This window comes from Schistocerca nitens, chromosome 5 (assembly GCF_023898315.1).
Source record: "Schistocerca nitens isolate TAMUIC-IGC-003100 chromosome 5, iqSchNite1.1, whole genome shotgun sequence".
Classification (NCBI taxonomy): Eukaryota; Metazoa; Arthropoda; class Insecta; order Orthoptera; family Acrididae; genus Schistocerca; species Schistocerca nitens.
In genome coordinates, this window is record NC_064618.1 from 656,901,879 (window position 1) to 656,926,112 (window position 24,234).

At 38.6% G+C, this 24,234-nt stretch overlaps 1 protein-coding gene across 1 annotated transcript in view; it reads right to left on the reverse strand.

Annotated features, from left to right (window-relative positions):
- LOC126260642 (uncharacterized) overlaps nucleotides 1–24,234 on the reverse strand; it is a 166,255-nt gene that overhangs the window by 88,172 nt on the left and 53,849 nt on the right. Inside the window, exons 8-9 of the mRNA XM_049957980.1 lie at nucleotides 14,071–14,244; nucleotides 9,928–10,116 (exon numbers count right to left, since the gene is read on the reverse strand). Of these exons, the coding sequence (XP_049813937.1) occupies nucleotides 9,928–10,116; nucleotides 14,071–14,244 (363 nt within the window). The remainder of the gene's footprint in view (nucleotides 1–9,927; nucleotides 10,117–14,070; nucleotides 14,245–24,234) is intronic.

Consider the following 24,234-nt stretch of genomic DNA (forward strand, 5'->3'; position numbering starts at 1 on the left):
TTGTAAATATATGTATACCAATATCAGTGTGCTAATGTACTTATGTGAGTTTCAGATTACCAAATGTACTGTAAATGTAAAGATGTATGGAGAAAAGGGCTGAAAAGAAATAGCAAATGCTGTAAGCCAGATAACAGATGGGACTGCCGAAAACCAAAGTGGGCAGTATATGAGTCATAATATAAAGGACTGCCAAAAATCAAAGAGGGCAGATAAACAGTTAAAGGAGAATTGTAAGTGTGATGCAGGAGATGTGATAAAAGGGTGCGAAATGGACTGCCCAAATCTGAATAATAGGCAGCAAATATGTGTAGTAAATTTTCTGAATATTATTGTGTGTTTATTAGTAATTAAGGAAATGGACTGCCATTCAATGCAAGCAGCAACAAATTGTCTTATAGTGTATATAGGTATTTGTATTTGCTTTTGTAGCTAAGTGTTTGTGTTCCAGATTTTGATTTTTTATTTCTCTGAGAAACTTAATAATGATAAGTAATTTGCTATTTAAATAATGTTGTGATAGGAGGTTGGACTGTGCCAAAGGCACTTAAGCAAACGATAGGTAAATGTTCTTGATATGTTAAAAAGTATAGACCTAAATAATGTGAGTGAAAGGAAGTTTGTGGTATAAAATTTTTGATGGGACATTCATACAAAGATTCAGAACCACTGTATAAATATAAAATTTAGTGTTCCCATCAAATTTGCACTTAGTGAAATTTACTGGAAACGGGGGCATGTGTAACAACAACAACGCTGTACTATTGTACATATAATTTTTTTCTTCTGATTTTCGATAAATTAAGGTAATCGATATTCTGATTTCATTTCTTTTCTTTTCATGTCATTGTGTTAAGAAAACTGTAAACAAATTTCGATGTGAATATTAATGTTTATGTCAAATGTCAAACAATATTGTAACAGAATTGAAATGTAAGAAACGTTGAATCTGTTGTAAGATGTTAAAGTTGTAATTGTGCATCTGGTCCATACGTAGGCAATGTATTGGGATATGTAGAATGCAAAACCTCTGGTGAATACCCTGTCTGTAGGGAAGCGGTAAAAGGTGGATGGCAGGCGAGCGCGGGAAATTGCACACGGGCGCTGCACGGCATAACGGGCAGCAGCAGTAGTAGTCGGAGTTGGGCATTGGTCTGAGCCACACGTTCTGGATCGAGGAGGCTCTCCTGGAAGACGTAGTTTCATTGAGCCTCGGATGTGACGTCCCGATGCCTATACAGCATGGCAAAATTCCATAGGCACTAAATGGAAAAGAACTGCTACGCTAAGAAGAAGCAAAGTGCCGATACATCAAGAGCCATTGCTGTGATTGTATGTGTGCCCTGTGCCTCGCCATCTCACTGCCTGCCGACCGCCGCATCGATACGAACAGGTTGAAACTTTTAGTACTGTATTCGTGTGGACCAGTGTTACTTTTGTTCCATACTGTTCAATAACAACTTAAATTTTACCAGAACTGTCCTATCATTTAATTATCCTCACAACTAACCTAGACAGGGTCCTTTCCACATGTTGTGCAATCCGAGTATCCTGAGATGAAGATTTAAATTTTATGTTAATAATAATTACTTGCAGACCTAGCTATGTTAGAATGATGTTTAAAGAACTGTTTTGTTAATGAATCTAAAAGTAAATAACAAAGGTCTGACAAAGTGGGAAGATAATTTTGAAATTGGTTTAGTAATGAAGTTTAATTATTTTGAGGCAGATATAATGGTATTTTAAATGAGCAGGAAATAAGATAAAAAGAGTAGTAATTCATATATTGGAAATCTTGAGTGCTTAATGCTTTCAATAGTTAATAGTTTCAATACAGTGATCATAACAGTTTCAGGTCCCCCCCCCCCCCTTTATTCATTTGAATTCTGAAGTGTTCTAAACTGATTAGACCAGTAAAGTTAAAGCCAATATAAAACCCAAAATTTATCAGTGTTTCACATTTATCAAAATTGACATTGTGTGTGTGTTTCGAAAGTGCTATTTCTAGGGTAACCTATGCCCGATTTTAATCAGATCAATGGACAGTACGAAGTTTTGTAGTAAACATTATAGTGTAATGTTATGTATTTATGGTTTACCCATATTGGTACAGAAAGTGAAATTGTCAGTTCAGTAGATTTTCTGTTTCTAAAATTTACCATATTATGCAGTGTTACTACGTGTTGTTATGCTCGAACGTACATCAACTTGTACAGGGAAGAAACTCAGTTAATGCCTAATTAGGCTGGTGACCGTATTATTAACAAATAGGTAACATCTTCTGTGTTGTTTCTTGTCCGTCCTGACGTGTAGTTGCATTTCGGACTTGCTTGACGTATCATTGTTATTACTGAGTGGGTGTAAGTCTGATTTGCCTTCATTCAGGTACACGCGGTCAATGTCTATACAAAAATCCTTTCTCTTAAGGTGAAGCCCGTCAACTTACTATAGTACAGGCTTTAAGGAGTATTGTGCGCCCGAGCGTAGTGTTACAGATGGAATTCTTGGTTCAATGCAGTGCACTGCCTGAACACACTTACCTGCAATCAGCAAATTTTCCGGATAATTGGAAACCAAAAATACTGTCATTGAGCTCTGTCATTAACAATGAAACTGCGTTACATTTAATCTTCTTGCAATGCAAATTGGGAAGCGTCATGTGTCAGTTCAATCACAACACTAGAAGGCACAAATTACCTGTTTACATATTTGTTATGAGAGGAACTTGAAATTATCAAATTACTAGAAAATAAATTCTGAAGATTGTCTTTCACCAGGCGCTATTAATTGTTTTGACACATTCCAAAATGAGGCACAAAAATCATCAGGAGGGGGGGCAATTATATATAAAAAAATAAAAAAATTGAAAAGCTCTATAACCCTACAGTCTGTTCTGAACGATTCTGCTGCTGTAAATACAGCAAACGAAATTCCATGATATGAAAGTTTTTTTGAAATGTCTTCATCATTCCACTGACAAGTTAACTGATTGAGATGTGACGAGAAGCCCGATACAGTGAAACTGCTACCCTGTGAAAAACTTAAAAACAATGAATATGGAAGAGCTGCTTTACATGTAATTTGGGCACCCATCATGAGAGTTGATGTGGAGAGATACTTCTCAATGTACAATTTAGTTGTAAGTGACAGATGAAGGTCAATGATGCCAAACACTATTGAGACAACTTCAATGCATTCAATAGGCGAACATTTTTGTATAGACCTACAATGTACATTAATTTAAGAGAGAACTAACCTTACAGTATCGTGTCACACAAATAATCAATTTCCTCCCTTTAAAAAAATCTCAGCAAAAAAGAGCGATACACCTGGAGTGAGTACACTGATATGGTTGGTGTGTACTACGTAGCGCACCACAATGGGCGAGCTGCACAGTGGGTTTATCAACAACAATATCCTAATCGCTGTAGCCTGCATCATACGACCTTTGCTGCTGTGTACCAACGTCTGTGTGAGACCGGGTCATTTAGCAGATTACCTGGACAGGGACGCCGTCGCACAGTAAGAACGCTGCAATTTGAGGAAGCTGTCTTGCAGCATGTGGAGCGGGATCCTTCAGTCAGCACTCGTGCAATTGCACGTAACATGGAGACGAATCAGACAAAAGTAACAAACGTCCTTCGAGAGCAATCGTTACGTCCATTTCACTTACAGCGTGTCCACAACCTGGAACCAGTTGATTATCCACCCAGAGCACAGTTTTCACAGTGGTACCTGGAACAGTGTGAAATGCATCCTACATTTCCATCCTCTGTGTTGTTTACCGATGAAGCAACGTTTGGGCGTGATGGAGTCTTCAACATGCACAATTCGCATGTTTGGAGTGAGGATAACCCACATGCCACAGTTACTAGCGCTCATCAAGTGTGGTTCTTTGTTAATGTGTGGGTCAGTGTTGTTGGGGACTGTTTAATTGGGCCGTATCTGCTACCTAGGCCATTAAATGGCAGGCACTATTACAATTTTCTCGCCAGAGTGTTGCCGGAATTGCTGGAAGACGTCCCACTCGCTACAAGACAACGCATGTGGTTCCATGGCGGGGCGCCGGCACATTTAAGTCGTCATGTGCGTCGATTCCTGGACCGACGGTTCCCAGAAACTTGGATTGGCAGAGGTGGTCCTGTACCATGGCCTGCTCGATCCGCAGATATGTCCCCTCTGAACTTTTTTGTGCAACCTTGTTTACGCAACTCCTGTTACATCAGAAGAGGATCTGGTTGCTCGGATAGTAGCAGCAGCAGGAACAATTCAGGATACTCCCGGGGTTTTTGCCCGTGTCAGACAGAACACGATCCGTCAGTGTAACCTTTGTTTATGTGTCAATGGAGGCATTTTTGAAAATCTACTGTAAATGAAATTGGGTTGTGTTAATGTGTTGTCCCTTGGTCATACAAAAATGGAAATGTGTTTGTTGGTTTAATTAATTTGCCACCAGAGAAACCTTCCTCTACTGGTTTAAATACACCTCATAGGAAAAAATGACATTAGGGGAAAATATTTGTTTTGATGTCCCCTACAACCTCCCAGAGTTTGTTGGTTTAAATATTTTTCACCCTGTATTCACTAATGAAATTTACCATAAATAAAGCCACCACAATATGAGAAGAATAGTGACATCCATACCTACTACATTAGAAGTTCAATGATCTTCATTACCCGTTATTAAAGTTGTCAGTGGTTCAGAATGGAGTCCAATATGCAGCGACAAAAATTTCAGATCATTTGACCAGTACCATAAAATGTCTGACAGGTAGCAACGCAAGGTTTAAATCTAAGTTAAAATCATTTCTCCTGGACAAGGAACTCCGCGTGTTCCATTGATGGAATTTCTATTTAAAAACTAATAACCAATAAAAATATCTGTTTTTACATGTAACTGCATAAGTAGGACTAAAAAGAAATATGTCCATTAATGTTAACACTAATCATGTGTACATATGCTGTAAACTGGCTTGTTCCGCATCATTTCAATAAAAGAATCATTCAAATGATTTATGGAATGTAACTAACTAAGTACATAACTAACTACTAACAGAAAACTTGGACACGAAAAGCTGCAAGGAGAATGGATGCCACATTCACTCACAATGGAACAAAAGCATGTTTCACTGCACCAATTCATAACCATGAATGACACATTGGTCCACTACTTCACACATAAGTTGAAGGAATGGTCAAAACATTGGACTGATAGGGCAAAATTAGCTCCGCAGAAGGTGAAATCAGACAATTCCACCCACAGGCAAGATCCTGATATCAGCTTTTTGGGATGAGCATTGAGAAAATTTTCATATATTATCTCCAGCAAGGAAAAACTATCAATGGAAAGTATTACACGAACTTACTGCAGTGTTTAGTGATGAAATCAAGCAAAATGGCCACACTTAGCAAAAAAGAAAGGAAAGTTTTATTTATTTTTTATCAGGGCGCTGAATAATTTCTCACATCCAATACTTCCACAGCCAAAATTAATCATGTTTCTATTGCTTCCTCATGCACCCTATTTGCCAGATTTAGGATCCTCTGATTTATTGAAGAAATAGCCTGATGGTTAACAAAGTGCCAAGAATGAAGGGGTGAAGTCTGCAGTTGATGGCTATTTTGTGAAGGTCAACAGTTCTCACAGTAAACAGAGTATCAGAGCTATTGAACATTACTGGAGAAAGTGTCGATCTATAAGTCTCTGTAGATAAGTAAAGATGTCTTTTCTAAAAAATTTTGTTTTACTTCTTGGGCAGCCCTCTTAAAACTCAGTTGTTAACTATGTTAGCAATAGGTCCAAATCAAAATTTACATTCACATATCACTGGGGGTGGGGGTGGGGGGGCAAAAAAAGGGGGGGGGGGTTGAAAAGGTACTGTGATGACATTGCGGCCCATATTATAACATAAGGAGGGTTTCTTTCCGACTTTTGAAGATTATGGGGATATTCTTAGACTAGGAAACAACAATTCTCCCGTGCGAACTGTGGTATAATGCACATCTGTCAGAATATAATACTCTCGAATGAGACAACACCTGGAAATTGTGACAACAAAGCATGGTAGTCTGCCACATCATTATCAGATAGTTCATTCAAGAATATTGGGCTAAATCCTTTCATTTTCAGATTTTTATGTGGTAATGCATAATTGATTGTGGTACTTTGAAGTTCCCCCCATGAACCATGGACCTTGCCGTTGGTGGGGAGGCTTGCGTGCCTCAGCGATACAGATGGCCGTACCGTAGGTGCAACCACAACGGAGGGGTATCTGTTGAGAGGCCAGACAAACATGTGGTTCCTGAAGAGGAGCAGCAGCCTTTTCAGTAGTTGCAGGGGCAACAGTCTGGATGATTGACTGATCTGGCCTTGTAACATTAACCAAAACGACCTTGCTGTGCTGGTACTGCGAACGGCTGAAAGCAAGGGGAAACTACAGCCGTAAATTTTCCCGAGGACATGCAGCTTTACTGTATGATTAAATGATGATGGCGTCCTCTTGGGTAAAATATTCCGGAGGTAAAATAGTCCCCCATTCGGATCTCCGGGCGGGGACTACTCAAGAGGACGTCGTTATCAGGAGAAGGAAAGCTGGCGTTCTACGGATCGGAGCGTGGAATGTCAGATCCCTTAATCGGGCAGGTAGGTTAGAAAATTTAAAAAGGGAAATGGATAGGTTAAAGTTAGATATAGTGGGAATTAGTGAAGTTCGGTGGCAGGAGGAACAAGACTTTTGGTCAGGTGATTACAGGGTTATAAATACAAAATCAAATAGGGGTAATGCAGGAGTAGGTTTAATAATGAATAAAAAAAAATAGGAGTGCGGGTTAGCTACTACAAACAGCATAGTGAACGCATTATTGTGGCCAAGATAGACACGAAGCCCACGCCTACTACAGTAATACAAGTTTATATGCCAACTAGCTCTGCAGATGATGAAGAAATTGATGAAATGTATGACGAGATAAAAGAAATTATTCAGGTAGTGAAGGGAGACGAAAATTTAATAGTCATGGGTGACTGGAATTCGTCAGTAGGAAAAGGGAGAGAAGGAAACATAGTAGGTGAATATGGATTGGGGGGAAGAAATGAAAGAGGAAGCCGCCTTGTAGAATTTTGCACAGAGCATAACTTAATCATAGCTAACACTTGGTTCAAGAATCATAAAAGAAGGTTGTATACCTGGAAGAATCCTGGAGATACTAAAAGGTATCAGATAGATTATATAATGGTAAGACAGAGATTTAGGAACCAGGTTTTAAATTGTAAGACATTTCCAGGGGCAGATGTGGATTCTGACCACAATCTATTGGTTATGAACTGCAGATTGAAACTGAAGAAACTGCAAAAAGGTGGGAATTTAAGGAGATGGGACCTGGATAAACTGAAAAAACCAGAGGTTGTAGAGAGTTTCAGGAAGAGCATAAGGGAACAATTGACAGGAATGGGGGAAAGAAATACAGTAGAAAAGAATGGGTAGCTCTGAGGGATGAAGTAGTGAAGGCAGCAGAGGATCAAGTAGGTAAAAAGACGAGGGTTAATAGAAATCCTTGGGTAACAGAAGAAATATTGAATTTAATTGATGAAAGGAGAAAATATGAAAATGCAGTAAATGAAGCAGGCAAAAAGGAATACAAATGTCTCAAAAATGAGATCGACAGGAAGTGCAAAATGGCTAAGCAGGCATGGCTACAGGACAAATGTAAGGATGTAGAGGCTTGTCTCACTAGGGGTAAGATAGATACTGCCTACAGGAAAATTAAAGAGGCCTTTGGAGAGAAGAGAACCACTTGTATGAATATCAAGAGCTCAGATGGCAACCCAGTTCTAAGCAAAGAAGGGAAGGCAGAAAGGTGGAAGGAGTATATAGAGGGTTTATACAAGGGCGATGTACTTGAGGACAATATTATGGAAATGGAAGAGGATGTAGATGAAGATGAAATGGGAGATAAGATACTGCGTGAAGAGTTTGACAGAGCACTGAAAGACCCGAGTCGAAACAAGGCCCTGGGAGTAGACAACATTCCATTAGAACTACTGATGGCCTTGGGAGAACCAGTCATGACAAAACTCTACCATCTGGTGAGCAAGATGTATGAGACAGCAGGTGTTGACAGATGTGAAAATTACCGAACTATCAGTTTAATAAGTCACAGCTGCAAAATACTAACGCGAATTCTTTAGAGACGAATGGAAAAATTGGTAGAAACGGACCTCGGGGAAGATCAGTTTGGATTCCGTAGAAATGTTGGAACACGTGAGGCAATACTAACCTTACGACTTATCTTAGAAGAAAGATTAAGAAAAGGCAAACCTATGTTTCTAGCATTTGTATATTTAGAGAAAGCTTTTGACAACGTTAACTGGAATACTCTCTTTCAAATTCTGAAGGTGGCAGGGGTAAAATACAGGGACCGAAAGGCTATTTACAATTTGTACAGAAACCAGATGGCAGTTATAAGAGTCGAGGGTCATGAAAGGGAAGCAGTGGTTGGGAAAGGAGTGAGACAGGGTTGTAGCCTCTCCCCGATGTTATTCAATCTGTATATTGAGCAAGCAGTAAAGGAAACAAAAGAAAAATTCGGAGTAGGTATTAAAATTCATGGAGAAGAAGTAAAAACTTTGAGGTTCGCCGATGACATTGTAATTCTGTCAGAGACAGCAAAGGACTTGGAAGAGCAGTTGAACGGAATGGACAGTGTCTTGAAGGGAGGATATAAGATGAACATCAACAAAAGCAAAACGAGGATAATGGAATGTAGTCAAATTAAATCGGGTGATGCTGAGGGGATTAGATTAGGAAATGAGACACTTAAAGTAGTAAAGAAGTTTTGCTATTTAGGGAGTAAAATAACTGATGATGGTCGAAGTAGAGAGGATATAAAATGTAGACTGGCAATGGCAAGGAAATCGTTTCTGAAGAAGAGAAATTTGTTAACATCGAGTATAGATTTAAGTGTCAGGAAGTTGTTTCTGAAAGTATTTGTATGGAGTGTAGCCATGTATGGAAGTGAAACATGGACGATAACCAGTTTGGACAAGAAGAGAATAGAAGCTTTCGAAATGTGGTGCTACAGAAGAATGCTGAAGATAAGGTGGGTAGATCACGTAACTAATGAGGAGGTATTGAATAGGATTGGGGAGAAGAGAAGTTTGTGGCACAACTTGACTAGAAGAAGGGATCGGTTGGTAGGACATGTTTTGAGGCATCAAGGGATCACAAATTTAGCACTGGAGGGCAGCGTGGAGGGTAAAAATCGTAGAGGGAGACCAAGAGATCAATACACTAAGCAGATTCAGAAGGATGTAGGTTGCAGTAGGTACTGGGAGATGAAGAAGCTTGCACAGGATAGAGTAGCATGGAGAGCTGCATCAAACCAGTCTCAGGACTGAAGACCACAACAACAACAACAACTTTGAAGTTAAGTTGCATTTTTGCAAATTGATTTCATTGGAGATTGCTCAATTCATAGAACAATTGTGGCATGCATTTCTTCTTGAGTTTTCTTGCATCTGCAATGTAGCCCATCTTTAACACTGCCTGAAATGAAAGCACATTTCTCTCAGCAAGCAGGGTTGTTTTATGAGGTGGAGCCTTGCAAAAGTGATCTCTAAACACATCCATCATCTCTGTCGTTTATCTTGTATGTGGAGGTTGGAAAACTCACACACATGCCACTAATTCTTTCCCTATATTGTAACAATGTATACTCTTAGTAGCCAAGTTTGAGACGTGAAACAATACAATACTGAAACAAAGAAATACTATGATGACAGCAATGCTTTTGTCGGCTTCACAGCAAATATCCCAATAAAACAATTATTTCCTCAAATACAGAGAAGCAAAACAGATACGGGTACTTCTCAGGCACTCTATAGGCACTGTTGATTCATCAGTCAAAATAAAAAAGGACACTCTCACATACCTTCTCCAGAATCTTCGTACACAGAGGATTGGGATTTTCTACAAGAACATGTAGCCCCTGGTATATGCTTTGCCTTACTTGAGGAGTTTCCATATTCTTTGCCAACCGAAGAATCATTGTTGATATCCAGTGGTGCAGTACACTGGGAGGAACGTGGGCCCAAAATTTTGAGGCTATCTGGGATATTTTCTGAAATGAAGAAGCAGGACATACAATTGACGGTATTAAGAAAAATAATCATGGCCACAAACAAAACCTTTTGAAATTGACAACACAGATATAACAATTATTTTTATTGCTCACATCATCATCATCATCATCGTCATTCAAGACTGATTATTCCTTTCAGCGTTCAGTCTGGAGCATAGCCCCCCTTATAAAATTCCTCCATGATCCCCTATTCAGTGCTAACATTGGTGCCTCTTCTGATGTTAAACCTATTACTTCAAAATCATTCTTAACCGAATCCAGGTACCTTCTCCTTGGTCTGTCCCGACTCCTCCTACCCTCTACTGCTGAACCCATGAGTCTCTTGGGTAACCTTGCTTCTCCCATGTGTGTAACATGACCCCACCATCTAAGCCTGTTCGCCCTGACTGCTACATCTATAGAGTTCATTCCCAGTTTTTCTTTGATTTCCTCATTGTGGACACCCTCCTGCCATTGTTCCCATCTACTAGTACCTGCAATCATCCTAGCTACTTTCATATCCGTAAACTCAACCTTGTTGATAAGGAAACCTGAATCCACCCAGCTTTCGCTCCCATACAACAACGTTGGTCGAAAGATTGAACGGTGTACAGATAACTTAGTCTTGGTACTGACTTCCTTCTTGCAGAAGAGAGTAGATCGCAGCTGAGCACTCACTGCATTAGCTTTGCTACACCTCGCTTCCAGTTCTTTCACTATGTTGCCATCCTGTGAGAATATGCATCCTAAGTACTTGAAACTGTCCACCTGTTCTAACTTTGTTCCTCCTATTTGGCACTCAACCGGTTTATATTTCTTTCCCACTGACATTACTTTTGTTTTGGAGATGCTAATCTTCATACCATAGTCCTTACATTTCTGATCTAGCTCTGAAATATTACTTTGCAAACTTTCAATCAAATCTGCCATCACAACTAAGTCATCCGCATACGCGAGACTGTTTATTTTGTGTTCACATATCTTAATCTCACCCAGCCAGTCTATTGTTTTCAACATATGACCCATAAATAATATGAACAACAGTGGAGACAGGTTGCAGCCTTGTCTTACCCCTGAAACTACTCTGAACCATGAACTCAATTTACCATCAACTCTAACTGCTGCCTGACTATCCATGTAAAGACCTTTGATTGCTTGCAGAAGTTTGCCTCCTATTCCATAATCTCGTAGAACAGACAATAACTTCCTCCTAGGAACCCGGTCATATGCCTTTTCTAGATCTATAAAGCATAGATACAATTCCCTGTTCCACTCATAACACTTCTCCATTATTTGCCGTAAGCTAAAGACCTGGTCCTGACAACCGCTAAGAGGCCTAAACCCACACTGATTTTCATCCAATTGGTCCTCAACTAATACTCGCACTTTCCTTTCAACAATACCTGAGAAGATTTTACCCACAACGCTAATTAAAGAGATACCTCTGTAGTTGTTACAATATTTTCTGTTTCCATGTTTAAAGATTGGTGTGATTACTGCTTTTGTCCAGTCTGATGGAACCTGTCCCGACTCCCAGGCCCTTTCAATTATCCTGTGTAGCCATTTAAGACCTGACATTCCACTGTATTTGATGAGTTCCGACTTAATTTCATCCACCCCAGCTGCTTTATTGCACTGCAATCTATTGACAATTTTCTCCACTTCCTCAAATGTGATCCTATTTCCATCATCATTCCTATCCCATTCTACCTCGAAATCTGAAACATTACTGATCGCATTTTCACCTACATTGAGCAACTCTTCAAAATATTCCCTCCATCTGCCCAAGGCACCCACAGGATTCACCAGCAGTTTTCCTGACCTGTCCAAAATACTTGTCATTTCCTTCTTACCTCCCTTTCAAAAACTGCTATTTACACTCCAGAATGGTTTTCCAGCAGCTTGACCCATAGTCTCCAACCTGTTTCCAAAGTCTCCCCAAGATTTCTTTTTGGATGCTGCAATTATCTGTTTGGCTTTGTTTCTTTCTTCAATATAACTTTCTCTGTCTACCTGACTTCTAGTATGTAGCCATTTTTGATACGCCTTCTTTTTCCTGTTACAGGCTGCCTTGACTGTGTCATTCCACCAAGCTGTTTGCTTCATCCTACTTTTACACACTACTGTTCCAAGACATTCTTTAGCCACTTCTAGTACTGTGTCCCTGTACCTTGTCCATTCCTTTTCCAATGACTGTAATTGACTACATTCAACTAACTGGTACCTTTCCGAGATCGCTGTTATGTACTTGTGCCTGATTTCCTTATCCTGAAGTTTCTCCACTCTTATCCTCCTACATATGGACCTGACCTCCTGCATTTTCGGCCTCACAATCCCAATTTTACTGCAGATTAAATAATGATCAGTGTAATCAAAGAATCCCCTGAATACACTTGTGTCCCTCACAGCCTTCCTGAATTCCTGATCTGTTATTATATAGTCAATGACAGATCTGGTTCCCCTGCCTTCCCAAGTATACCGGTGAATGTTCTTATGTTTAAAAAAGGAGTTTGTGATTACTAAGCCCATACTGGCACAGAAATCCAAGAGTTGTTTCCTGTTCCTGTTGGCCTCCACACCCTCTCCAAATTTACCCATAACCTTTTCATACCCTTCTGTTCGATTTCTAGTCCTGGCGTTAAAATCACCCATGAGCAGAACACTGTCCTTGTCCTTTACTCTAACAACTAAATCACTGAGTGCCTCATAAAAACTATCCATCTTATCTTGATCCGTCCCTTCACAATGCGAATATACTGACACAATCCTAATTTTCTTGCTAGACACTGTCAAATCTATCCACACCAGTCGTTCGTTTACATACCTTATTGCAACTACGCTGGGTTCCATTTCTTTCCTGATGTAAAGCCCTACACCCCATTGTGCTATTCCTGCTTTGACTCCTGACAGGTAGACCTTGTATTCTCCCACTTCCTCTTCTTTCTCACCCCTTACCCGAATGTCACTAACAGCTAAAACGTCCAGTCCCATCTTAATTGCAGCCTCTGCCAGCTCTACCTTCTTCCCAGAGTAGCCCCCATTGATATTAATAGCTCCCCATCTCATTACCATTTGTTTGCCAAGTCATATCTTAGGAGTCCCTGGTTTGTCAGTTAGAGGTGGGACTCTGTCACCTCCAAAGGTCTGAGGCATTTTGCTCTGATTGCTGCCAGCATCATATTTAAAGTACCAGGGAAGCAGGTTGCTAGCCTTACTTGCCCCGAGTCCCATTGGGTTTTACCCCTAACGGCTGACGAACTAACCGGTGGATTTGGTAGTCTTTGCCGTATGAGCACAAAGGTGACCACAACTCAGAATATGTCCGAGATGCCCAGCCTTATTCCAAAGTAACTGGTATCCCGACTGTCGGGACCACTTACTTGGCCACTCATACGTTGCCCGTGGTTCATGAACTAGGACATGACTACAGGAACCCACACCATGAACCACTTTATTGCTCACAGCAATTTTTAATTCTTTTCTCTTTTTCTGTGACCACTAACAAAATCAAAAAATCTCAGAAGATGAAAGGTTAGCTAATAGAAGGCAGAACCATCATACTTGCTTGGCAGTGAGAGGCAGTCCCGCAGTTCTGTTAGGAGTCTGGAAAGCCTTCCATGGTGGCTGAGATGTAGCAGTCTCTCTCACAGACATGGCTCATCTTACTTCCTTCTTTTTTCCTGTACTGTTTGTTGTCAGTGAAAATGTACTAAACATATGACCTCATTCCACTAACATTCTACCTGTCTCACTTTACGGCCTCCACCTCTAAAAGTTAGCTGAAGAATCGCAAAGCTATGAAATATTCTTCTCAGTATTATAGCAGAAATGGGAGGTTCAACATTCTTTTTTTCCTCAGGTCCACTTACACTTAGATGAACAAAAAGTTTACACAAATGTGCAATCTCACCACAAAGTTTTACAACCACGTTACGGATAGCATGAAATACTCACTCTGAAAGCAACACTCCTGACAGTAGGGTTGACATCCATCAGCAAATCACTGAACACATTGTGCTGTTTAGCGAGATACTCATTGTTTTTCACAATATCCTGCCTGGGTCTTTCCAAAGGGTAGGCATCAGCCAGTATCTCTGTAGCATTACACTTGACATTACTGCTGGAGCTCTGTAACAGAGTAAAGAGAAACAGATGCAATTTTTAATAAAACTGTACACAAAGAAATCACAGAATAAAAACTGATAAAGTATATCAAATAAACTAAATCAAAGACAGACATATTACATAGCCATAACAAGAGGGGCATCCAAGTGGCATTTCAGATGTGACAAAACAGTCTCGCATTGAAAACATCTTGTAAGACAACTGCAGTGATGATATTGTGAGTTTTTGCATTTTGCATTTTCGACCTCAGCTGCTTTTATCAGCTAACAAGCAATCTGTCTGGCCCCAGTTCGCCAATTTCAGCTTTGAGCCATTTCCAAATGGACATACACATGTATGTTATACTAATCGTACAATTTGTTAAGTTGTCTGCATATATGAATCTGAATGGCAAATATGTGCCACAACTATGGTGGTTGAAGTACAATTTGTGGTATGTACTTGACCAATTAAATAAGAATAATCTTCACAAGGATTTAAAGTCACTTAGTCTTGTACAAAAAGGTGTGCATTATTCAGGAACACAGATTTTCAATAACTTGCGAGCAGCCATAAAAAGCTTAACAGCCAATGAAATTCAGTTTAAGAGGAGCCTAAAGGATTTATTGGTGGCCAACTCCTTCTACTCCATTGATGAATTTCTCAGTAGAACCAACTTATTTGTATATAAAAAACCAATATAACTTCTACACAATTTCAATGCAGTAATGTGTTCATTGTAAATAAGTGTGTGTGTGTGTGTGTGTGTGTGTGTGTGTGTGTGTGTGTAAGTACAATCTAACTTCTGCACCATTTCAGTGCAGTAATTGTGTTCATTGTAAGTAAGTATTGTAGTAGTTGTATTACACGTTTATTACCTTATAAATAAATTTAAAAAAAAACTTTATTTTAAATTCAGTGCATTAGTATTTGTAAAATGATTCTTTCATATAGTGTTCATTAAAAAATGACGATCATTCCACTTGGGACCTGTGGAATGGTACATTAGCTTATTTGTTTGAGTTGTAAATATTTGTCATGTATTGTTGTTTTTCTGACATGTTCTACACCCTGGAGGACCTCCTCACTACGGATCAATTGGAATGAAAGTAAATCTAATCTACTCTAATCCAATTGAAAATGGCTCAAACTGAAATCATATGGTTGCAGTTAAACGAAAGGATGTTCGTTATACGTACAACCTAGGCGGGAAATAGATACTGCACAGCTTCTAGGACATTTTTTTGATTGTGACAAACACAGGATGGTATGCCCTGTCCACCAATGTCTGTGCTGGCTCATCTTAGCAGAAGAAGTATCTGAATGTCACCAATAAGGTCAGAAGGCCTCAACACTAATATGGGGATCTTTTGGGCTGACCCACTTCAATTTTCTTCATACTTTGGTATTTTAAGATCAGTGCTGGACATCAGATTTCAGATTTTCCAAAATATCTTTGTGATATTTCCAAATGCCATTTTATACTAAACATTTAGAGTATTTTTACTAGAGCCACTTATAGTTTATTGCATAGCATTCTAGTCAAGTGACTGGGAAGCTGCTGGTTAGATTTACATCTATAGTCTGCAAACCACTGTGATGTGTGTGGCAGAGGGTACATCCCATTGTGCCAATTATCAGGGCTTTGTCCATTCCATTCACATATGGAGCGAGAGAAGAATGATTGTTTATATTCCTCTGGGCGTGTTGTAATTAGTCTGATACTGTGTTCATGGTCCCTACGAGAGCAATATACAGGGCATATTACTGTATTCCTAGAGTCATCACTTACAGTCTGTTCTAGAAGCTTCTCAATAGATCCTCACGCGATAGTTCATGTCTATCTTCAAGTGTCTCCCAGGTCAAATTTTTCAGCAAATTTGTGACATTTTCCCATGGGTCAAGCAAACCTGTGACCATTCTCCTGTCTCCTTTCTTTTAATCTGTTTAATATTCCCCATTACTCCTATTTGGTGCATGTCCTACACACTTGCTCGTTCTAGGACAAGTCGCACAAGTGTTTTGTAGGCAGCTTCCTTTGTAAACTGATTAGTGATTGCATTATTGTTCCATTTCATCTTCCTACAAATTGCGACATTCAGATATTTGTAACTATATGTTAGCCAATTCCAACTGTGATTCATTCGAACTACATTCATACGTTATTACATTTTATGTAGTGTGTTGTATACAACGTTATATTCCTGAACATTTGAAACAAGCTGCCAATCTTTGCACCATTTTGAAATCTTACCTTGATCTGATTGAGTATCTGTGTAGTTTCTTTCAGACAGTACTTAATTATAGATGACTGCATCATTCTGTGAAAAGTCTGAGGTTACTATTAATATTATCCATAAGGTCATTAATATACAACATGAATAGCTCAGCTCCCGAGGCATTTCTGTGAGACACACCTGAAGTTATCTCTAAATCTGTTGATGACTTAAGATCTCCTTATTTGACCACTCAAGACTTTTTTTATGAGGATACTTCAGATCACACATGTCCACTTACAAACTGCACACATGAAACATGAATGTTTACTGATATTTCATGTGCTACATGACACAGCATTAAACCTTATATTGCATTAGGAAGCACATCAGCATGACTCTGCCATCTATGGCAGTGCTCGGATGCCATCATGACCCAACAACTGTGCAATTTTTTATAAACAGTTTGGGTATCTGAGCCTGTTTAGGTTTAAAAATCAACCAGCCATAGAATTACAGCCACACAAAAGTCTCCCACAACAGGAATTGAAACATTAAACTCAGATACATGCTTTATATCATGGGTGGGCAACCAGTGTCAAAAACAGCACTTGCCTTACTGTCTTGTGTTTTCCAGAGTTCTTACAGTCTTATTTGGGTCAGGTAGCTGCTCCTTTACAATACTTGTTATTTTTTGTAGACTCAAAACTTTCCAGACCACTTTTGATGAGTTATGACAAGACACACAAATTATTTACTGCTTACTCCTTATGTTTGTGCTACACATTGATAGATTGCAAACAATGGCAGCAAGCGACAATGACATGAAAATTATCAACTACTCGCAAAATGTGCTGATTTGAACAGTGGCAGCAGGGATCATAAATCGTTGAACAAATTATTTATCTTTCATAAATCATCAGGTTTCCCTGGCGACATGCTGTCATCTTTGAAAATGTGGTTTTCTGCTAGTTATCAACATTGTACTCGCATGAAATTTTCATCAGGGAACACCTGATGAAGATCATGACTTAAGCAATTGAAATATCATGCAAATACAGTGTGGCTTACCTGCAGAAACCCTGATTTGCCAAGACACTTACCCATTGTCTGTTCGTATGTAAAGTTTTGTGCCAGTTGTTTGTTAACTTTGTGTAAGTGCTTCCGTGCATGTTTATTGAGTGCATTCTCAAAATACCTGGCATTAAGAAGAAAAAAGTACACACAGAATGCCATCAATTTTCAAAGAAATGGATGGAAGATTACTTCTTTGTTATGTACAAAGATAAATCTTGATGAAAGAAATTTCCGACTTTTGCTGCAATGGGGCATTGAAATAACTCAGTGACAGCAGACGATAATTTGTACCAGAACGAGATATGAACCCAGATTTTCCACTTTATGTGAGCAGTCACTTTAACTGTTTCAGCTATCTGAGCACATCCCCCATCCAACCTAGTGTCCCCTGACGATTATGCTGTTCACTTGCAGTCCTACTGTATTCCTGTGAGAGGCTGCACATTAACCACACATCTGTAGTGAAAGTTTGATATGCTGTCAGGCTCATACATCATAGATGTATGGTGTTTGTTCTTCTGGACATACTTACCTATACAAAAATAAACCTGTTTGCTTGTTGTGTAGTGAATCACTATTTGCTGCGAAGGAATACACTATGAAAATCCGCTTTTTTATGAAACACACTGCTCAACAAACAGCGCAGCTGCAGAAAGACAAATTTAAAATATTAATTTCCAATTTGGACATTCAATGGTGGTCGCTGTACACCTTATCTGTAGTCTAGCCCTGATAATCAGTACCAGGTTGTGAGGTTTTTAGTTTTAATTTGAAAGTACGAATGCCACACAAGTCTCTTCATTTCTGTTTGGTATGGGCATTCCTAGCGAGACACTGCTAATGGCTCTTCACTGAGTTCACTGCATCTGCCATGTTACATTCATGCAATGTTGCCATATTTCAGTTTTTCATTTTCTTCTCAGTGATATCAATTTTACTGTTTTCCAGGTAAACATAAAATGAATCTACTCTTAAAAAAGAGCTTTTTGAGACAATTTGTTGGCATGATGTGTCAGGAAAGGGGTTCATTCACATTGATGCATTACCTCATAAACATTAATGTCACGGGCACTATAGTTTTGACTTCATGTGCTGGGAGCATTGCTGTCATATCACGTGGCGAGGCAGCCTGTGAACTTTTTCAGGCACATGGGTCACCAAAGGTTGCCCATGTGTGTCCTAGACCATGGTCAAATGCCCAAAATACGGACTAACCATAGTTGTAATTAATGGCCAAGAAAGCCTGCATTGTGTGAGAGAACTGTATATTGGAACATTCCGTTGTGGGCAGCTGTGGCAAGGAGACATGTGGTGGGCTCCCTCTCATAATACTGTGGCAGTGACTTAAATCTGTGCAGGAAAGAACAATGGAAGGGTTGCTAAATACTGGAATGCTGCATTTCAGTGTGCCAGTTTATTTCTCCATGTACTTGAACTATGAAATTCCAACAATAGACAAGTGTAGAATCAAAGCTATGTACTTTATGGATTCTACAGGCAGCTCTCTTTGTTTTCATTTTGAGCAACATGTATTAAATTTAAGCTGCACTTCTGAGTGCTCATTACAACACACAGCCTACCCCAACAGCAGTAATTCAGTCATACTGAAAGTCATTAATTTAAAATCTAAAAAGAATCTATTTCCTTACCTGGTCTCTGTGGTTCAACTTGAAAGTGAATTCCACCAGCATCAATAATATTTGTGTCCACTGTAATGGAAGGCTATGTAACACATAACCAGGTACTAATTTGCATTTATCAAATTAATATTCTTCGAGTACAGGTGACTAAAAGTGATCAACATGTATCACGTAGGCTATCTGCTGAATCTAAACTAAACTGCTCAAAAAATGTTTTGCGCAACCTTAATATTTGCAAATATGTGTTGGCTTAGATCTAAGGAAAACAGGAAATGGAAGAATAAGCATTATGAAACCATAAAAAATAGCTCATTGAAATAATAATAATAATAATAATAATAATAATAATAATAATAATAATTTTAAACATAGCTGCGCTACAGCAACGGTTCCACGTCAAAAGATTAAAAAACAGCCGACCAGCTGCAAGGATAAAGTAATCTTTACCTAGGTTTCAATAGATATAAATCTATCTTCTTCAGAAGACGGCCTGGGGACAATGAACATCATAATTTATATTCAAGGTAAGATACATGAGTCAAGAATAAAGTATAACATATATTAGGAGAATCTTGTATTACAGCATGTGAGAAGGATTGCTGATACTTACAGTATTACATTAACAAGGAGTGAAGTATCCTAGTCGTTTTTGCAAACATTTACATAACTCAGTTAATCCAAATAAAACATAGCCCTGTGAACAGGGTTTGTCAGACATATAAAAATTAAGAACATAGTAGTTGAAGAGCGCATGGGCGACTGAGTAAAATCGGCCAGCGTAGTAGCACTGCGGCCAGGGCAGGTGGCGCTCAGGTCGCAAACTATTTGCCGAATGGTGTACTGAAGTAACATGTGAAGTATCAATATTAAATGCATCCTTAGATAGAGTTACAAAAATAAATAAAATCATTTACCACTCCCGTTGTGACATTCTGGGAGTTATAGGAGCAATACGTAGAACATTCATCAAAAAAGGCAGGTGGCGCTTTCGCCGTGAGTAATATGTAGTGGCATATACAGCCAGAATATAAAGGTTATATTACCATAATAGTGAAGCACATAGGATGTATATAAGTAAAAATTTAAGAAAATCGTAATGGCTCTTAAGTCATAATTATGAAACCTGGGCTACAATCCAGTTAATACATATGTTAGAATGAGAAAAAATTATTACATGAAGGCCCGTATAGTGGCAGCCATACATCGTGAGAAAAATATATTATATAACAGGCAGTGAGCTAAAAGATAACAAAGTGCATTATAGCTTCCTGAGGAAATAGAGTACTGAGGTTACTAGCATTTATGTTATATATTAAACAGTACGGGTTTAAAGCCTTCGAAAAATTGTCTACAGGCAAGGTTCAGCTGATCATTCAGTATATTGCCGTCTTTGAGCTCAAGATGTTTAAAAATAAATAACTCTTCCCACAGATCTAGTCTCCGTCCTTTGACTTGTCTGTGTAGGATAACCGTGTCTTCTAACTGTTTAGGCGTATGGCCGGCTATCAAGAGGTGTTCAGCAAAAGTAGAGTTGCGAATATTCATTCCTTTTTTACCTAATAGATGCTCTTTATATCGTGTTTTCACAGCTCTGCCTGTTTGACCAATGTAATATGAGGGGCAGTTATTACAGGTTAGTTTGTAAATACCTGAATTAGAAAACCAATCCCTGGCAATCTCTACTGACTGTACAAGATTTCTTTTTAAACTGTTATTTGTAGAGAAAGAGACGTTACAGTTATATTTTTTATTTAGAAGACGTTTGATCCTATAAGATATGTTACCCAAGAAGGGGATGGAAATAAATTTTTTAGTTTCTATGGTATCTGTGGGGAGGTTATTTCTCAAAGTCGAGCAATTTTGGGAATTTTTCTTATTGAGCAGGTAATCGATCATATTCTGGTTGTACCCATGATTGACTGCAATAGCTTTGATGACATTCAATTCCTTTTTTTGGGCCGCAGGTGATAAAGGAGTGGTTACCATTCGATGAATGGCGGAATGAAAAAATGCCAGTTTATGAGCTTTTGGATGAGTTGAGTCAGCAGAAATAATATTATCTGAATATGTTTCTTTGCGGAAGATATTGAAATGGAAGGTATTATCTTGTATAAAAATTGTTAAATCTAGAAAATTTAGTTCGCGTTTATCATTTTGAAGTTCTTTAGTGAAAGAAATTTTTTCATGTAAACCGTTGAAAGTGTTAAAGAGAAGCTCTAAATCATAATCAGTGCCATCAAAAGCAATGAAAATGTCGTCAACATAACGTGCATAATAGCGGATTTTTTGGCGTAATTCTGAACTAGAATTGAAGAACGTTGTTTCCAGGGCGTTGATGAAAATCTCTGCTAGAATACCGGCAAGTGGGCTAACCATTGCTAGACCATCTGGCTGTACATACATTTTCCCATTAAATGTGAAATAATTGTATTTTAAAACGACCTTAAGCAAACTAATGAGTTCCGCAATCTGTGTTTCACTTAATTTTTTATGCTTGAGAAGATTCTCTTTTACAAGGTCTATGGTTTCATTGACCGGGATATTTGTGTAAAGGCTGATGATGTCAAAGGACACCAGTCTAGTGTCAGGTATACAAAGTATAGACTGAATATTGTTAATTAATTCCTTACTGTTTTTTATGGAAAAGTTATTTTCAAATGTGAAAGCATCTTTAATTTTAAAATGGAGGCGCCTAGCAAGCGTATGATGTGGACTACCTATACCATTCACTATAGGGCGGATAGGGTGATTTCGTTTATGCAGTTTAAACTGGCTTCCGAGCACGGGTGGTTTTGGGTTCATGTTTATAAGCTCTTTCTTTTGAAACTTATTGAACAGGCTGACGGAATTAGTTAAAGTACGCCGGATTTCATTTTGCAGTTCAGCAGTAGGATCTACAGTAACCTCAGTGATATCGTTTTCCTCAAAAAACTTTACAGTCTTTTCTATATATTCATTTTTATACGCCACGACGGTGGTGTTCCCTTTGTCACTCTTAGTGACTAAGGCATCGTGCTCTCTAAGTTTATGATTAATGCTTTTTACAATACTAAATTCGTCCGATTGCACATTAGGGGATAATTTAATTTCTTTTTCTATTATGTTGTTACATTCGTAGGCACATTTGACTTGCTCTGTTTTCTCTAATTTCAGAGATTCTAAACCGATTTTTAGGTCTACAATGAGATTACAAACAGCAGGATATTTATCGAGTTTAGCAGGCAAGTTATATTTAAGGCCTTTGCACAACAAGTCATTTTCAGCCTGTGTAAACGTAATATTGGTTTTATTTAGTACTCTATCGTAAAATGGGTGCTTGACACTATTATCTGCTGTATTAACACTTTTACTTGTGGTCCTATTACTAAACTTCAAAAGCCTTTTTTCATGTCTAGCTTTGATTACTTCTTTACGATTAAAGAGCCATTCATTAATACTATTCCACAGGTGGTCATTTTGAAAATTACAAAGATCTTTAAAGGCTTTAGTTAAAAACAGATGTATACAGTAAGCTTCACTATTAAGAACATCTTTTTTCTTGTACAAATTTACTGTGCTCTCCGAAATAGTTAAATGCACTAGCTTCTTTTTAATAGAAGGAACTCTGTTACACTGTTTAAGGTTTACGTACGCTTTCACATAATCAGGAATAATGTCTTTCTCTAGGCACTGGTGATTAAAGTCAATAGCCATACCTGCTTTCACAATTTTTAATTTGATGTCCATATACCTGGATGCAGCTTTTGATACCTCGGCGGGCAGGAATTTGAGTATTTTAAACATAGCTGCCACTATACGGGCCTTCATGTAATAATTTTTTCTCATTCTAACATATGTATTAACTGGATTATAGCCCAGGTTTCATAATTATGACTTAAGAGCCATTACGATTTTCTTAAATTTTTACTTATATACATCCTATGTGCTTCACTATTATGGTAATATAACCTTTATATTCTGGCTGTATATGCCACTACATATTACTCACGGCAAAAGCGCCACCTGCCTTTTTTGATGAATGTTCTACATATTGCTCCTATAACTCCCAGAATGTCACAACGGGAGTGGTAAATGATTTTATTTATTTTTGTAACTCTATCTAAGGATGCATTTAATATTGATACTTCAAATGTTACTTCAGTACGCCAATCGGCAAATAGTTTGCGACCTGAGCGCCACCTGCCCTGGCCGCAGTGCTACTACGCTGGCCGATTTTACTCTGTCGCCCATGCGCTCTTCAACTACTATGTTCTTAATTTTTATATGTCTGACAAACCCTGTTCACAGGGCTATGTTTTATTTGGATTAACTGAGTTATGTAAATGTTTGCAAAAACGACTAGGATACTTCACTCCTTGTTAATGTAATACTGTAAGTATCAGCAATCCTTCTCACATGTTGTAATACAAGATTCTCCTAATATATGTTATACTTTATTCTTGACTCATGTATCTTACCTTGAATATAAATTATGATGTTCATTGTCCCCAGGCCGTCTTCTGAAGAAGATAGATTTATATCTATTGAAACCTAGGTAAAGATTACTTTATCCTTTGCAACTGGTCGGCTGTTTTTTAATCTTTTGAATAATAATAATGTTTCAGTATTGCAGCCAGATCATGTTGACTTCTTGCCACAATATTTCGGCTGGCAACCGTCCAGTCATCTTCAGGTGAATGCCCGCCATTGGAGACTGCTCGTTCATGGTGTCAGCTTTACAGCAAAAATTGGCATGGAAACGAATGTGCATTGGCGGCTGGCACAAGAGCATCCTCTATTGAAATCCACACCCTCTGCAGATACTGTTCCATCTGTGGCATGCAGACGCATGCATAAAGGTGAAGCTGCATGTCCGTACTCTGTCGGAACACTCACTCACGTCACTAAAAACAAGTGTCAGATGTCGCCAGACATTTCATTATGAATAAAATGTTTTCTCTCTCAGTAGAAATTGAAGAGATCACCGGGTCCCAAGCCACTTCCAGTTGAAAGTCACTGTAATGATTTATTAGATTTTGTGCCAGATGAATTTCCACATATTCTTTAATTGCTTAATCCCAAAAGGATCTCACAGGGGCTAA